The sequence below is a fragment of the Rhinolophus ferrumequinum genome, chromosome 11 (genome assembly GCF_004115265.2).
Source record: "Rhinolophus ferrumequinum isolate MPI-CBG mRhiFer1 chromosome 11, mRhiFer1_v1.p, whole genome shotgun sequence".
Lineage (NCBI taxonomy): Eukaryota > Metazoa > Chordata > Mammalia > Chiroptera > Rhinolophidae > Rhinolophus > Rhinolophus ferrumequinum.
Window position 1 is genome coordinate 48,217,345 of NC_046294.1, and position 17,377 is coordinate 48,234,721.

The following is a 17,377-nucleotide window of genomic DNA, read 5'->3' on the forward strand; positions in this document are numbered from 1 at the left end:
CCCCTGGTAACAGGGATGAGGTCTGAGTCATTTGCATGACTAGTGCCCAGAACATGGCCTGGGGCAGTTAAGTTTTCCGACATGACAAATAGCAATTGGATAGTGGTGGTCCTCGCCCCTAAAATGGTCTCTGGAGGAATCCTGGTGGCACCAGGTGTGGACCTACCTGTGAGATTCAGACCCTGTCTGGGTGCAGGCTGTTTTCTTTCTCTGGACGCATATCTACTAGTCATAATTATTTTCAGCTTACCTGTACATTATCTTATTTGATCGTCCTGGATCTTAGGAAGTTTGTATTGCCTTTTTATTCCCACTTTACAGATGAGGAAAGCAAGGCCCAGAAAGGTGAAGGGACAAGTCTAAGGTCATAACTCATTGAGGTGGCTGAGGGACTTGAATACAGGATGTTTGACTTGGCTCTTTCCTGCCTGCCCCTCATAGGAACAAATGGGTGACAAGAAGAAGGATGCTTAGGGGGCGGCCGGATGGCTCAGTTGAGTGTTTCCTTCCAGTATCCAGTGTGTGAGCTCTGAACAACAGGGCTGCCAGTTGAATTCCCACATGGGATGGTGGGCTGTGCCCCCTGCAACTAAAGATTGAAAACAGATTTGGGGCTGAGCTGTACCCTGCACAACTAGATTGAAGGACAGCAACTTGACTCGGAGCTGATGGGCCCTGGAGAAAAACACAGTTGCCCCCAACATTCCCCAATAAAAAATTAAAACAAAAAAAAAAAAGGATGCTTAGGTGGTTAGCACACAGTGTAGAAGGGATGTGGGTTCATTTCTGTTGTTTCAGGATAATACTCCAGTAAAATATTCCCAGAGTAGAGCTCTCTGAAACAAACACGGCAGAAGTACATTTGCTTTTTGGCCAGTGGGACCACGAAAATGGTTCAGGAACAGGATGTTCTTTGGTATTCACAGATTCATGGCAGATCAAGCAGTAACGGCAAACACAGGGTCTAGGAGGAAATACACTGGTTGTGTCAATTGTAGGATTTTGGGACAAATGACAATTCTCCCCCTTCTCAACTAAAATTTGTTATTTGGTTGTATTTTTGTCATAAAAAACAACTTCATAATGAGCAAAATAAATGCAAAGATTCAGAGCAGTCAGATTTTTCCTAAGGCCATTCAGAGAGGGTTTGACAGTAAATTGGCCCCACAACCAAAAGCTGCGGCCGAGTTCCGTGGGCAGCGAGTGAACAGTGCAGCCTGGAATGTGGTCACAACCTGGAGGACGAGGTTTGCTTTGTCCCAGGGACAGTCCAGTGGCTTGGATTTTGTTGCCAATTTCTGGGCATCATGAGAAGTCTGTGTGTTAGTAAGTCTGTTCTCAAGTATTGCAACCTTTTTGTGTGATGTCCTCACTCTGCATCTAGAAAGTGAACTTATCTAGAACAAGAGTTGGATAACCCCTGGAAATGATCTTTTTCTACTTCTTTTAAAGCTGGGGATGTGGCAGTTTGGAGGGGAAGGTTGTCCATTGAGCGGTGGCAGGGCTAAGACCAGATGACATCTTCTCACTTGTTTCAGACGTGGGCTGGGACGGAGGGTCAGGAAGGGGATCCAGGTATGTGCCGTGAATCTGACTGGGTTACTTGACAGCTACTAGTTCCTGTGATGAAGGAAGCCAAGATGTAGCTATGACATTAGGGTGGGGCAATTAGCTTACCTCTGTCCCCTGGTCACAGACTAGGCCTCTGATGCCAACAGCAGTCTCAAATGTGAGCAGCTTTCATTAGCAGAGTAAGGCAGAAGATGGAAGTACTTAATGTGCACTGACAGCACTTCCCCTATTTACGCTAAAGCACATTCACACACACTCTTTCTCTTGGGCCCTATGACAACCCTTTGTTACTGTGAGGCTGGAAGGATCCCAGTTCTGAAGAAGGATGCTGAAGGTGGAAGCTGATGGTGAGGAACACTGGTGATATCACGCTGTGCTGCTTGCTTTTTGCATCCTTCTCTGCTGCATTACTTTCAGGTGTCCACTGAGGATGCTGAGGCCAGTTCCCGCAGCTGTCAGGTGGGAGCCAGGATGTCACTCAGACCTTCAGACTCTAGAGTCCGTGTTGTCTCCTATGCTGCTGATGGAAGTATCAATGGATACAATCATTTTGAAGGCCAATTTGGCAAAATCTAAAACAGTACACACATAGCTTTGTGACTCTCAAATTACATATTTAGAAGTTTACCCAATATTTGTACTGGAACAAATTTATGAAGAATTATGTACAAAGACGTTAATTTCAACTTTCTAATAGCAAATGGGGGGATACAACCTAAACATTCATCACCACAGGAATGTTTAAAAGGGCAATGTATAAACATACGAGTTTTACACCCTGAAAACGTCTGCAAGAATACATATCGCACATGTGCAGCACTGGAAGAGGAGAGCTGTGGGGCCTCCTCAAACATGCTGAACTCTGGGTCCTCGGTGTGGCCGGCTGGCGGCCAGAGGGACTCAGCCTTTCACCAGGATTCTCTATTCACTCCTGGGATCAGTAAAATCTTTGCTTGATTCATTACTCCTCAGGGTGGAGGCTTAGGAAAAGGCCGTCGTCCAGAATGCCCACTTCTTAGAAGCCAGCGGTTATATCCTCTAAAGGGACTTTGTGACCTTCCTCTCACCTCTCCAGCTGCAGAACCAGAATTCCCTGCTCAACTCCCTCAGTATGCTGTCCTCTCCTCCCTTCCAGCACATGTGACACAGTACTGTCCTTGTGTGTACCTGTCCCCTCTGCACCCAGAAAGAACCCTGAAAGCAAAGCCACAACTTACTACTCTCTCTCTAGTAGTCAGGATGTTATTATACCTGGTAGGTGGGTGGCATCAGGGACTGTTTGTCCCATGGATGGATGAATTCACTTCCCTCTCTCTGTATCTGTTGTATGGTTTACAGGAGGGCCCAGGAGGGCCTTTATAGGAAGCACTGTCGATTTGGAAAAGCCTATTTACCCACATCTTTTTATAAGTAAACTTAGAAAACTTAATTCCGTTTTTTTATTATTCAACATTTTATACATAATAAATACAAACTTTTTACAGCCACTGTAAAGAAAGCATGTCTGCACAGAGGCTCCCTCCGAGCCGACCCTGTGCACTGTGATGCTGGATTACATGTCCTGGAGGGAGGGGTTCTTTTTAAAAAGGAGGCATATTTTACAACTTTGTTTTTTAAAATAAAATTAGCAGCTCTTCCAAAAAATATTTTAAAATATAACAAAAAATTTCAAATAACCCTCTGAGAATGTGGAAAACCGAGATTCGAGGACAATTTGGCTAGCTAAAGAGAATACAAGACTGGGTGGCAAGAACTGCCTGATTTTATGCACTTTGAACATTTTTAAAGTGCTTTGAAGATGTTTAGCATGGCGGCAAACTTTAAAATCTTTAAAAAACCCACCCTTTCAACTTTTTTTTTTAAACTTAAGAATAAGTTTGCTAACACAAAAAGACCTCAAATAGATCAACAGGCTAAGAAATGCCAAAAAAAGACAAAAGCAAAAAAACCCCCCAAAACCCAAAACCCCCAAATCACAGAGAAGATTCATCAATGGGTATTATCACTGAAGTGATCAAATGACTAACTGAAAATTTCTTCAGCTATGACTTTACTTTTGGTCAAAAATCTGATGGGGACATTTGGCGAGTATTTCAAGTTTTTAGAGTCTTAGGAGGGATGGAATTTTCAAAGCATACTACAACTGTTAGATTAAATTCTGCAAATTTGATTTCTTAAAAAAGTAAGCAACTGGCCAATATACCTCAGTCCCCAGGTAACACACTCCTGTCTTGCACAGGAGGTGGAGAGCTGACCGAGGCCTACCCTGGGACACCTGCTGCTGTGGGCTTGCTCGCCCGTGGACAAAGCTACCCCTGGCTCTCCCTGTGACGCGGAGAATTTGTCTTTTCCTCATCAATTTGCACTTGTGCAGAGTGCGCAATCCTTTAGACCTTTTTCACAGGAAGCTGGTTTCCTCCATGAGCCACAGGTTCTTCCTCCCTAGGAAATGTCATGTCAGTGGGACCTGGGAAGCTGCATTTTCCACCAGGAGTGGCCACTGATCTGGACCAGACACAATGGTTGTCTGGGCCAGTGCACCGACTTGGGAGTAAAAAAATACTAGGGGCTCCCAGTAGAGAAGCTTAACAAGGCAAGTATGTGTCCCCCAATTTATCTAGACATTCAGAGTCTAAGGATACTGGTCAGAAGAGTATATGCTGCAAAAATCAAGATGAAAAATACCCAAGTATAAAAAGAACATTAAATCAGCTCATTTCAGATCTGGAAGCTACATTTCTGCTTTAGCCACAGCCTCCTTTCTATTAGTCTATGTGATGGACAAGATTTGGCTACTAGTTCAGCCCCTCCATATTAGCTCCACTAATACTAAATGAATGGCATAAATATTAATACAAAGGACACTGTTATTGTTTTAAATCTGTTAGTTGTGGAAGAGATGTGCATTAATGCAATTGGCGCTAAACTCTGGGCAGTCCACATGTTTCCAATAAGGTTCCACTTTCTCAGTCCGGGGACTAACTGTAGGGAGGAGCCAGCCTCTCCTGAAATCCCTCCTTCTGCTTCCTTATGGAGCCAACATGATTTGATTAAACTCAATCAGACGAGCAAAAGCCACTTGAAGAAAGATGAGCATCTCTGCCACATCCTGTGGCCACAGTAATATACTGTACGGGCGCACATGGTCAGTATCTCTGTGACTGTGCCCTGAACAAGGCCTGGTCTTGAGTCTCATATAAAAATGGACCACTGGTGGGCATGAGGGCTGTCCCCCTCTCTGCTTTGAGGGCCCACGACGATTTGTGCTATGGTAGGAGAGATGACATAGAAAATTACAACAAAAAAAGGCACAAAATATTCAAAACATGGAGGAGTCCACCAGGCCACTCAGTCACATATAATCTTCCTGGTTTTTGCTCTGTTGAAGAGTCATCATCATGCAAAGGTGCCTAAAAAACAAGACTGGCCAAACTCCAAGCCTGGCCTTGATTGTAGCAGTAACAGCAGACGGGCAAACCCATCATCACACCAGTGTGATTTCCACATCCTCAATCTTCTCTGCTGGCCTTCGGTGGTTCTGTGTAGGTGGAGGGGGAGCTGCCCGGACCTGAGCAGGAAACAGTTACATGAATTATCAGTCAGCTTCCTGATTCAGTGCCTAAAGCATCCAAACCCCAACCAGTCATCTATTGAAGGACACGGGCACCCCAGGGACCTCAGAAATGCTCTGTGCATGTGCTTTCAACCTTCTTTTCATTCTTTCCCATACTGAGAAGGAGTTACTATTCCGGATGAAATGTGAAACCCAGTAATCAGGTTCTTGCCTAGGCTTTCAGCCTCAGGCATAAGAGTCACTGTGGCCCTAAAAGCCTCGTCCACAGCACAGGCCTGGAGTTGGAGGCAAGAGAGAGCAATGCTTGGAGAACTGAAAACCTTTGCAACATGTCTTGAAAGGAGAGTTGCAAGAGAGAAGACTAGAGAGGTAGGCTGGGGTTAAGTTGTGAAATCAGCTTTATTCTGGAGGCAAAGAGGAATCTTTGGTGGATTTTAAACAGTATCAGATGTGTGAAAAAATGATTCAGGTAATGGTTTGGAGAAAAGAGTGGAGGTAGGCAAAGGTATCGGTGAGAAGACAATTTATGAGACTTCTGCAGTCATCTGAATAAGAGGTGCCATCAGCCTGAACTGGTGCAGGCTGTGTGAAGCAGAGAAGTGGAAAGATTGACAGCTGTCTCTGAGGGAAGCTTGACAGGATTTGGTGATGACTGTTTGTGGGAGGCCAGAGCACTGGTAGGGACCATAATTAACTCATTTTGCTCAGTTCTGGGGGTTTGGTTCATACATACTGAGATGTTCACAAGTCTGAAGCTCAGGGAAAAGATTGGATTGGCAGTTATAAATCTGGGAGTTGTCAGTAAATAAATAGCTATCAAAGCTGTGGCAGCAGATGAGATTACAAGGAGAGTGAGTTTAATGACTACAGAGAAGCAGTCTATGGACCGAATCCTAAGAAGCATCAGCAGAGATGGACAGAGGCCGAGAAGCCTCCAAGTTCAATGAAAAGGAAGAGCCAGAGACGTAGAAAGTAAGCCAGGAAAGGGTGGTGCGACACAGTGGCCCATTTCTCTCCACTGCCGCCCTCCCACCAATCCATGTTACTGGTCCCTCCTGCTTGGACCATGGCTCCAGACTCCTCCTAATGGCTCCCATGTCCATTCTGCCAGTTTCCATTCATTCCCCACTTAGCTGCCATAGTACTGTTTTAAAAACGCAAAACTGGAAAAATGCAGTCCTATCTCTGTCCTGCTTACAACCTTACAACGGTCTCCCATCACATTTAGGATGAGGAACCAAGACCCTTAACAAAGCACTCAATACACATCTGCTGAATGAACAAAGCCAACGGAAGTGCGTAGTTCAAGGAATGGTGTCAAATGCTGAAAGGGGGTCCAGGAAACCAACACTGCAGAGTATGCACTGGGTTAGCATGTGAAAGTTACGACTCTGGAAGAGTTGGTGGGCGGCGGCAATGGCAGGCAGTGGAGTGAGGAGTAAGTGGGGTGATTACTTATAAGAGCTTTTTCTCCTTGACACAGCCCTCAAACCTCAAGAGGGCATGAAGTATATCTTATTTCATCTCAGTGTCCCTCAAAGAGGCAAATATAGACCCCCAAAATAGGTTCTCAATAAATGCTTGCTGAAAAAAAGTGCTTCTGTTTCATAATTCGACACGTTAATGCTCATAGAGCTGGTTGTAATTTAAATACACTTTCATAGCTATCATCTTGCATCTCACCATGACTCAGAAAGAAGTGCCAGTATAGACTGGATCTTCCCAGATGTGTTGATTTTTATAGCCTTCCTTTCTAAAAGCTCTTTTTATCTTCCCAAACCCCTCTCACCCTTGCATGGTGGAGTTAGTAACACACAGGAAACACTAATTTCTAACTTTCCACTTGGAAGAACTGTGCATTCTATCATGCTGTTAGATCAGAGACTTACAGGTCGCAGTTTGCCATAGGAGGTGGTCTCAGGAGTATGCCTTGGTGCCTGTGAGAATCCTGGCGACTCAGCATGGAGGTTATTTTCTAAGGGAGAGAACCAAAGAAGCTCATTTTGTGTTGTCGAGCAATACAAACTCTGCTGCAGATCTGTTTGCCTTTCAATGAAAAGAGTTGTATGTGTGTGAACAAGTAGATTTCTGAATGAAAATGCATGTTGACCCAAGTCCAGGAGAGCACTTACCATTTGCTGAAGGAGAGCGGGGGAAGTACTGGGAGCTCCTCTTATCTGGACTGGGGTACGGGCTGTTAGGAGGCTGGTCGTACAGCGGCAGTGGAGGCAGGGAGCCAGGTGGCTTGGGGGAAGGAGAGATCTGCCGCCAAGGGAACAGAGGTTACAATGTGCTCACCTCAGGAAGGAGAAACTAGCTGGCTTCCCCGACTACTCCGGACCAGTGACTTTTCTCTGGAGCTCAGTTCTGACTAATGACATTTTTTTATCAGCCTCATTAGAAGCACATGAGCCTAAATAACCACCCCAAACCCTAATTTTGTGTTGCATTTAACTTTTTCCTCTCACAGACCTCATAATACCACTCACTATAGTTTATCTTAAACAGTTATCAAGTCAAACCATTCTCTAGAATTCTCTTGAAAACATACTAAAACAGTCAATTCAGTAAATTCTGTGAAGAACAAAAACAGGGACAAGTTGTATTTTTGTGTGAAGATAAAATAATTGGCTGAGTTTTTGACTTCCCCATGTTTTATAAATGTCAGGCTAAGTGGTTACACCACCACACAAGATGGGCAGACATGTTCCTTATAGTCCTGGGCCTGTCAGGCCTGCTGTGACAGATCCAAATTAGGGGTTTCCTGTAAAGGCATGTTAAGTGTAGGGCCACGTGAGTATAGTGGGGTCCTGGCAGGCTCATCGGTTTGCTTAAATGGACGGGCACGACCTGGGCTGGGCAGGAGGCTTTGACAGTGAGGGAGAGAAAGAGCAAGCTAATATTTTTACTACATGAACTAACCACAGAGACAACACTTTCCCCCTCTGGTTTGTTTCTGTCTCTCTACCAAACCATTGTTTTGCATGTCACATACAAGTTAGCATTTTGGTTAACTGATTCAAAGAACAGAATACAGGAGAGTAGGGGTGTGATACAGCCATCTCACAAGAGGCTGACTGAGGAGTCCCTGCTTTCCCCAATTCAACTTTGCAGAAACCTGGCAACCGAGGGCTGGAGCGTTAGGGGTGAGGTTGAGACTACAGGTCACTTTTGCGTGGGTCAACTGACTCCTTGGAAATCATTTTCTTTAAATATCTTTTAATTCAGCTTCCTGCCCTTTCACGTACCTGAATCTCTCTCATCCATGGAGTGTCACCATTTTCTGAGGCTGAAAGTTCTTCTACTAGCACCGATGGGAAAACTCCAATCCGCCCGTTGAATTCCCCTTCCCAGAAGCCATCATCATCCTGGTTTTCTTTGTTCAAGATTCGGATGATTGCTCCCTCAGGAAAAGATAATTCGTCTTCTGTCTGGCCCTCGTAGTCATAAAGTGCTTTCACAAAACAGACTAGGTAGCATGAAAGAGAAAAATGCAGTAAGAACAATGACAGCCGGGTTACTTTTGCAACCACCCCTATGCTCATGTGACAATTAAAAGGGTGTCACTCAGAATAAGCGTAAAGCTGTAATATTTTTACTCAATGAAGATCAACTTTTGGGTTCTACTATAAAGGATAAACATGACCAAATAAAGGAAACATGTTATAGAATAGGAATAGAGTTGTGCTTTTTAACCTACTGAAGGCTGACTCCAGGTTACCACAGTTTAGGCCACATGTGACCAAATAAAGAGTGCCTTGTTTCAGTCTTTACCACTGGCATCTCCGTTGAGGCTGCCTGAAACGAGTTCGGCCTCCGTGGAATTGCTGGATGTATGTGACCGACTGTCCAAAGCAGCCAACGACTGCAGCATGCTCAGGAGACTGTTCGAGGTGGGAAACTGTAGGTACTTTTCTGGCACATAACCGACTTGGCCAACTTTATTTCGAGCCTGAGTGAAAGACATGTGACAAAACAGGTTTGCACACACCATCTGGACAGGGCATAACAAGAACCAAAACAAACTCCTAAAAATGTCACAAGAAGGGGCGATATGAGCAAAGGAATATACCTTTACCCAGTCTTCCATATCTCCATCTTCAATCACTTCTAACACCTCATGCTCCTCAATGGTCAACTCATCTGGTTGAGAAGCCTGCAATGTAGGATGGTCATGGACAAAATTAAAAAGGTTAGATAAAGAGCAGATGTGAACTGATCATAACAAAAACTGGGATTCAAAATGTTGAAATGATTTTGAAAAATGTATTGAACATAAAATTTTAAGTGTTGTAAAACTATCATAATGAGGTGAAGTTTTACTTTCAAAGAACTAAACAAAATAAAGCCACAACCAAAACTGGAGAAACGGAATCTTGAAGAGGCAATCAGGCTCAGTGAACACAGCACTCTGCTGGAAGGAGAGGACCAGGGTTCCAGCTACACGAAAGTTAATCAACTTCTTGATGCCTCCATTTCTTCAAAATGACAATCCTGCCATACTTGGGAGGATTGCAAAGTCAAGGTGGGATGAGTAAGCACAGAACCATGACAACTTGGGAAGCATGGGCAAAGGAAAACGCACCATATCAGAACTGCACCAGAAGCTACCGCCGCGGAGGTGCATGCTGTGAAATGCAAGGAACTATGTATATGGATTGGATGATAGCTTGAGCAGCACCTAGAATTGATCTGTAAATCACTGTAAAACAGTGGGCAAGAGAAGAAAGTTGTAGGAAACGAAATGATTAAGTTTTGTCAAAGTTTGGATTTATTATGTTCCAACTTAACTGTGGAAACTGGCTGATCCACTTGCATGCTTCTGCACAAGTTGCTGTGATAGTTTTATTATCCCTGAAAGCAGAAGCCTTCTTGCACTAGCCACCCAGATACTGCCCTGAGGCTGTAGAATCTGAGAGCAAACCCTCAGGGGCTCTGCAGAGGGGTTGGAGAAAGAGACTATGTGGCTTTGTTTCCTAAAGAGACTTGCCCGTCACCTGTAAACAGGGAGGGGCCTGCTGGCCTCTTCTGGCTCTCAAGTGAACAGTCTTAAAAGCTTTCCCAAGTCCCAAGATCAGTTAAAACTATCACCTGAGACCGTAAAGTTTTTCAAATCTCACAATCTCAAAAGTATAAAATATCTCTAAGTTACACAAGCAAAAACAAGGCAAGAATAGGAGTCACTTTCCTCAGACTCATTTCTCATTTCATGTGCATTATAACATTTCATCAAACCCAGATTCTGGACATTGGTTGAGACAAAAAATAGTATTGAAAATGGCTGACCAATCACAAAAGTACTCCAGGACCAGAATGGTAAGTAAATTATCTCTGGTCTCAAAATATGAGGAAAACAAGCTCATTGGTTCTTGATATTAACAGCTTTTCCAATGGAACGTCTTTGCTAATCTGAAGCCACACTGTGCCTTGACTATACCAGCAAAAGGCATCTATATAAATAACAAAGATGTTTTTCCTAATTCCATGGCAAGACTTAAAAAGTACCGACACAACCAATGTCAATATGTGCAAGAGCAAAGCAGGAGGGATAAAAACACCTTTAAATATATTGTTGCCCCTGTAAAAAAGTCACGGTGATCCATGCAAGTTGTCCAACGTCGTTATTATATAAGCAGACACTGGCTTGACCATGCCGTCCCCAAGCAGTGACCAAGTCTTCCACTTGACAAAGTGAGGTCCTTTGCACAGCACTCAAGACTATAGAGTCTGGTCCCCTAGGTCTCTTGATGCTTTGGCCCCAGTACACACTACTCCCTGTTCTCTGAACACACCATGTCTTCCTTGCCTCTCTGCTGTTACCAGGCTGTACCTTCTTTCCGGCAGGCCCTGCTTCCTCTTTCCCACCTGATGAATGGATGTAGACTACTGTGAGTTCAAGTTTAGCTTCAGTCTGTTTCTGTGGGCAAGTGACCATAAGACCTCTCTGTGCCTTGGTTTTCCTTTTATCATTATTAGAATGTAAGCTCCATGAGAGCAGAGAGTCTTGTCTGTGTTGATCAATGCTATATCCTCAAGCCTAGGAAAGAGCACAGCACGGTACATGCAAGGTACTCAAGTCGTATTTGGTGAATTAGGGATTGGTTGATAGTATCTTCCTTATAAGGTTATTGAAGGGATTAGAAAAAAACTATATGGTACCAGGCACATAGTACTTCGTAAATGGTAGCTACTATTATTACTCATGACTTGAGGCCCAGCTCACGTATTCTCCCAGACCACCCACAATAAGCTGCCTCCTCCTCTTGTTATGAGGCTGTATGCATCCCTCTAACATTGACGACCACGGAACTCTAGTGAGTCGTTTGTCCTTGTGGGCTTCCTACTAAACGACTTACTTAAGTCAGGGAATGTAATTCTTCTCATTTATCCCAACTAAAGACAGCAAGTGGTCAGTAAATGGTTATTAAATAAAGACATACTCTCACACTACCTCCTGAAGCCCTAATATCCAGTGACAGCCAGAACTCCAGAAGTAACCAGGTCCTCCATTACTCTCATGCTCTCTCTAAATTTCCTGTTTTCTTTTAAAACAATATACTTTTTCCCAGATAATAAAAGTAATCATGTCATTGCAGAAAAACTGGAAATATGCATAATTGGGGTGTTACGGTATAGGCAATATGGTATGTTACTTTTTTTTGGTCATAATGCAGCATTTATTCTTACATAAAAAAATCTAATTTTCAATTATTTTCATAACATTTTGTTATTGTTACATTATGTGAATAGTAAGTTTATTTAACTATTCCCTTATTGGATTGCCAACTTTGAGTTATTATAAAGTAGTACTATGATGAAAGAACATTTTGTATCCAAAACATTTTTCTATACTGTGGGTCATTTCCTTAGGATATATGCTAGTAGGGTCAAAAAAGTTATGAGTATTTTTAAGGCTTTTGAATATGGTCCTTAAATATAGCTTTTCTTCATTTTCACCACATTATCTAGGTCTTCCTGGCTGGTCTGGACTATACGAATCACTATTAGGCTTACAGTTAGTAATCGATCCTCTAGAGTATCAATGCCACGACCAGGAGCACCTTCTGAAAAGTTCAGTCTGATTTTAGAACACCCCGTGGCTCCTCCCAGCCAGGATAAAAGCCAAACTACAGCCTGGTCAACTTTCCTATCTGACAGCAAATATCTTTATTTCCAGCTGCTCTAATTCCCCATATTTGATGCTCATGTATCACTGAATTTAACATTTCCCAAATACCCCATAATCTCATCAAACTATGTCTCTGTATCGATCGTTCTCTTTGCTTAGAAGGTTCCTTCCCTTCCCTACCTAGAAAGATCTTATCCATGACCTAATTTAAATGCAACCTTGTCTGTAACATTTCTCCCAACCATCACAAGAAGAATTAGTGATTTTACCTCTACTATAAATGTTTTCATACATATTCTGTTGTTTTCAGTTTAATATTTACTCCCTCAGACTATCCATTTCTCAGGGGGGAGGGATTATGTCATATTAAATCTTATATCCCCCGAGCTTATCACAAAATGGACATTCAATAAATGTTCAATGATTAACTGATTAAACACAATTTTACAATCTGATTTACCGTAGGGACATGGCAGGGATATTCCCATTCAGGGACTGTTGGATGAATGTGAGATGTTTGTAATCACTCAGACCCTTAGGACCCTCTCCATTTAAGGACCTTAAATTTTAATTCTAAACTTCAAAGTAAATACACTATTGAGAGGTGAGATGGGGAAACATTCCCAAACTTAGTTTTATAAGACTCTATAACACCTTTCCAAGCATCTCAGAAGATGACTTCAAATTTTCGAAAGATTATCAATATAGCTTACAATGAAAACAAAAAAATCCCAATCCTTTTAGAAAAGAGGAAGTCTTTTTAATTTAAATATATAATGAAAGGATGCTAAACTAAAAAGTCTGGAAACGACTGATGTCAAAGAGTAAATACAGCCAACTTCTGGCTACCCAGGGATGCTGACAGTGGGAGTGAGGCCGTGCCGTATACGATTGTTGAAGATTCTCTCCACATCCTTTCTCTCTTCCTGTCCCTTAAGCATTGGGTCTCCATCAGCATGGGAGCCAGAGGAGGGTTCATTTGTTCATGCCTTTCTTACATCATTCATTTATTCACACCACAATTATTTACGGAGGACTTACAATGTGCCAGGCACTGTCCTAGGTGCTGAACACACACAGACAGGATGTACAGACACAGACAAGGTTTCTGCCTTCACGAACTTTCAGTGGGGAGCCAAACAAAGAACTATGACAACAAGTAGGAGTAAGTCTGGCTGGGGATAAGTGCTATACAGTCCATTTAAAAAGCGCAAGAGGGCAATGGTATAGAGAGTAGTGAGTGACGGAGGAGTTAGGTATGTATTTAGGTGGTCAGAGGAGACCCGAGGAAGCACTACATGAGCTGAGCCTCAATGAACAGCAGTAGGCAGCCAACCAACATTGGGGGAAAGACAGTTCTAGGAAGACGGGGCAGCCAAGTGCAAAGTTGTCACATCTGGAAGGAGCATGGTGCTTTTGAAGACTGAAAGGCAGCCAGAGTGGCTAAGGTATAGTAAGTGGGTTAGGTGGGGGAATGGTCTGACATGAAACTAGGAAGATCAATCTGTATATTATAGACCCTATTGTAGAGTTTGTTTTCCTATATGTGATAGAAAGCTTTACAAGGGTTTTAGGCAGGGAAATAAAATAATTTCCTTTATGTGTTAGAGATAATTCTGGCTGCAGAGTGAAAAATGGACTGTTAAGAGGCAAATATGAAGAAGGGATACCAATTACGAGCTTTTTCGTTTTACACTAATCAAAGCAAAGGGCCTGGATTCAGGATATGAGGTGGACTCAACAGGACTGGCTGATGGACTCGATGAGGAGTGAGGGACAGAGAGGAACTGGGAATTGAAATGCAGTTTACTTTGTATGAATAAAAAGTTAATGTGAAAGCAGGGCAGGGGTGAGAGAGATTAAGAACTATTATACCAAATGAGGTTTAGAAATTCTGGCATCTTTTTATCCAGGTCCCTGCTTAACATGGAAACAAGAGGTGGTTATATTAAGATTAGGAGAGGTAAAGTTTAACAAAACTGCTTTGTAAACAACTGTCTTTTAACATGAGTTTTGAGGGTCATCCTAATGGAGGGTTCTATGTCAAGCAGGCAACTGCTGAGAAGGGTAAGAATTCTATGTACTGAGAGTTTACAAGATGTCAGGCACTGTACTAAGTGCTTTGCCATAAAAGTGTCATCTCATTTAATCTTAAAACTAACCTTATAACATTATCCCCATAATATAGATAAGAAAACTAGGCTCACGGAGACTCGGGACAAGTGTCGTATCGCTCATAAGTGGGAGAGACAGGATTTTCACCCAGGAGTCCCACATCAGAGCCTCGACTCCTCACCACTATGTTATGCTACCTCTAATACTAAGTGAACACCAATGTATGGTAAGCACAGCATGAAAGGCTGGGTAGATACAGTTGTGTGTATATTCAGAGTTGTCACAATTTAATAAGAGCAATATGTTAGAAAAATACAAACCTTGTAGGAATAAACAACTTTGCAGGTGAGTGGATAATTTCTTAAGGTGCCAGAAGGGCTGGAACTGCTGTCATCAAAAACATCCATGTTGTCTTCAAACTCTTCTCCTTCTTCTCTTTCAGTATCTGCGTTAAGCTAGGAAAAATTAGAAGCCACTGGCTAGCTTGCTTACTTCAAGAAAATAGTCGAAAGCAGGAGAAATAATTAAAACTTTAATACTTAAAGTATTAATACTTAAGTATTAATACTTAATACTTAAAAATATTAACTTACTTATTCAACTGCACATACAAATAAGTATCTGTTCTCACTTGCATTTTTCATGTTGTGAAGGACAGAGATATTTTTCTTCTTAAAACCAAGAGTAAATGTCTTTCAAATATATAAGAAATATTTGTCAGCATCCTTTCACTTTTCACTGTTAAATACTGACTAATAAAGGCCTCTTACCATTTTAAACTGCTCATATTGGGGAACATTAAAAAGATTTCTAAATGCTACCAAGGATGCGGAGAAACAGGCTTTCATCTACAGCTGACAGAAAGATAAATTGATATATCCTTTAACAAAATAACCTGCCTACTGAAATTAAAAACTAAACATATAGCAATTTCACTTTTGTGACTCTATCATGGAGAAATAAAAGCACCAGGATGTAAGACTACATATCCTAGGATGTTTACTGAAACACTGCCTGTAGTGGCAAAGCCTGAACACAATCCATATGTCCATCAATAGAGGAATGCTTGAATAAACTATGATGTGTCCATTTTATAGATCAAGAACACCCATTAAAAATGAGTTATGGAATAGAAAGCCCCAGAATAACCTTTGCATATATGGTTATATGATTTTAAACAAGGGTCCCAACACTATTCAATGGGGTAAGGACAGTCTTCAACAAATGGTACTGGGAAAACTAAATATCCACATGTAAAAGAGTGAAGCTGGACCCCTACCTTACAAAAATTAACTCAAATGGATTGAAGACCTAAACATAAGAGATAAAACTCTTAGAGAAAAACAGGGGAAAAGCTTCATGACACTGGATTTGGCTATGATTTTTGGATATGACACCAAAAGCATACACAACTAAAGAAAAAAATAGATAAATTGGACTTCATCAAATTAAAAACTTTTGTGCATCAAAGGACAGCAGAGTAAAAAGGCAACCCACAGAATAAGAGAAAATATTTGCAATTCATATATCTGATAAGGGATTAATATCCAGAATATATTTAAAAAAGGCCTAAAACTCAAGAATAAAAAACAACCCATTTCAAAAATGGACAAAGGACTTGAATAGGCATTTTTCCAAAGAAGATATCCAAATGGCCATTAAATACATGAGAAGACACTCAACATCACTAACCATTAGGGAAATGCAATTCCAAACTATAACAAGGTAACATTCACATCCATTAAGATGGCTATTATCAAAAAACAAGGAACTAAGTGTCAGTGAGGATGTGGAGAAATTGGAACACTTGTGTACTGCTGGAGGAATGTAAAATGCTGCAGCTGTTGTGGAAAACGGTATGGCGGTTCCTCAAACAATTTAACACACAATTACCATATGCTTCAGAAATTTCACTTCTAGGTATACACCCCAAAGATTTTGAAAGCAGGGAGTGGAAAAGATATTTGTACATCAATGTTCATAACTGCATTATTCACAATAGCCAAAATTGTGAATAGCCACATAGCAACCCAAGTGTCCATGGACAGATCAATGGATGAACAAAATATAGTGTGTATATACAATAGAAGATTGCTCAGCCTTAAAAAAGAAGGAAATCCTGACACATGCTACAATATGGTTGAAGCTTGAGGACATTAATGTTATGTAAAAAAAAGCCAGTCACAAACAGATAAATACTGTATGATTCTACTTATGAGGTACCTAGAGTAGTCAAATTCAGAGACAGAAATTAGAATGTTGGCTGCCAGAAACTGAGGACTGGGGGAAGAATGGAGAGCTATTGTTTAATGGGTACAGAGTTTTACTTTTGCAAGATGAAAACAGTTCTGGAGATGGATGATGGTGATGGCTGCATAACAATGTGACTGTACTTAATGCCACTGAACTGTACACTTAAAAATTGTTCAAAGGGTAAATTTTATGTTATTACAAAAAAGGGGCACATTCCCTTTTGAATATAGCACAAGGAAAATAATTTTGAAACCAAGTTTAAATGTATATTACTCACCATAGCTAAAAGGCATATATTAATTAAAATGGTATTCAGTATAAAAAGTATATTTACCTAGAATACTGTCCATGATATTAAAGTACAGATAATATTTATATGAGTATAAATATCTGACAGAGTAAGGAGGCAGAGTAAGAAGAATAAAGACTGGAGAATAGAGGAGATGACTGACTTATTTTTTATATACCTGTGTACTATGTGACTATTAGAATAAGCATGTTTTACTGTTTAAACTAAAACTCCAATAAAGAAGAAACAAACCAGGCTTACGGATTTCTTTGTTTCTAGCTACATATAAACGCTTACTTATTTGGCCACTTTTCCCCACGTCCAAACCTACAAAGGCACCAATGTTTACACATTAAGGATATAAAGAATGAAGTTAGAACAATTCATTAAAATATCAAATACCTACGATATGTTGAACATTATGCTAGGCTCTCAGACATGAAAG

General features: G+C 41.5%; 1 protein-coding gene across 4 annotated transcripts in view; it reads right to left on the reverse strand.

Moving 5' to 3' along the window:
- Nucleotides 1-717: 717 nt before the first annotated feature.
- The window catches only part of FCHSD2 (FCH and double SH3 domains 2), a 220,281-nt gene continuing 203,621 nt past the window's right edge, over nt 718-17,377 (reverse strand). The window contains exons 15-21 of one of the 4 annotated variants that reach the window (XM_033120312.1): nt 14,711-14,845; nt 9,219-9,302; nt 8,921-9,098; nt 8,395-8,615; nt 7,279-7,411; nt 7,036-7,121; nt 718-5,140 (exon numbers count right to left, since the gene is read on the reverse strand). In XM_033120312.1, the coding sequence (XP_032976203.1) occupies nt 5,057-5,140; nt 7,036-7,121; nt 7,279-7,411; nt 8,395-8,615; nt 8,921-9,098; nt 9,219-9,302; nt 14,711-14,845 (921 nt within the window). In that variant the 3' untranslated portion in view covers nt 718-5,056. The remainder of the gene's footprint in view (nt 5,141-7,035; nt 7,122-7,278; nt 7,412-8,394; nt 8,616-8,920; nt 9,099-9,218; nt 9,303-14,710; nt 14,846-17,377) is intronic. The other 3 variants (XM_033120314.1, XM_033120313.1, XM_033120315.1) reach the window with 3 other exon arrangements.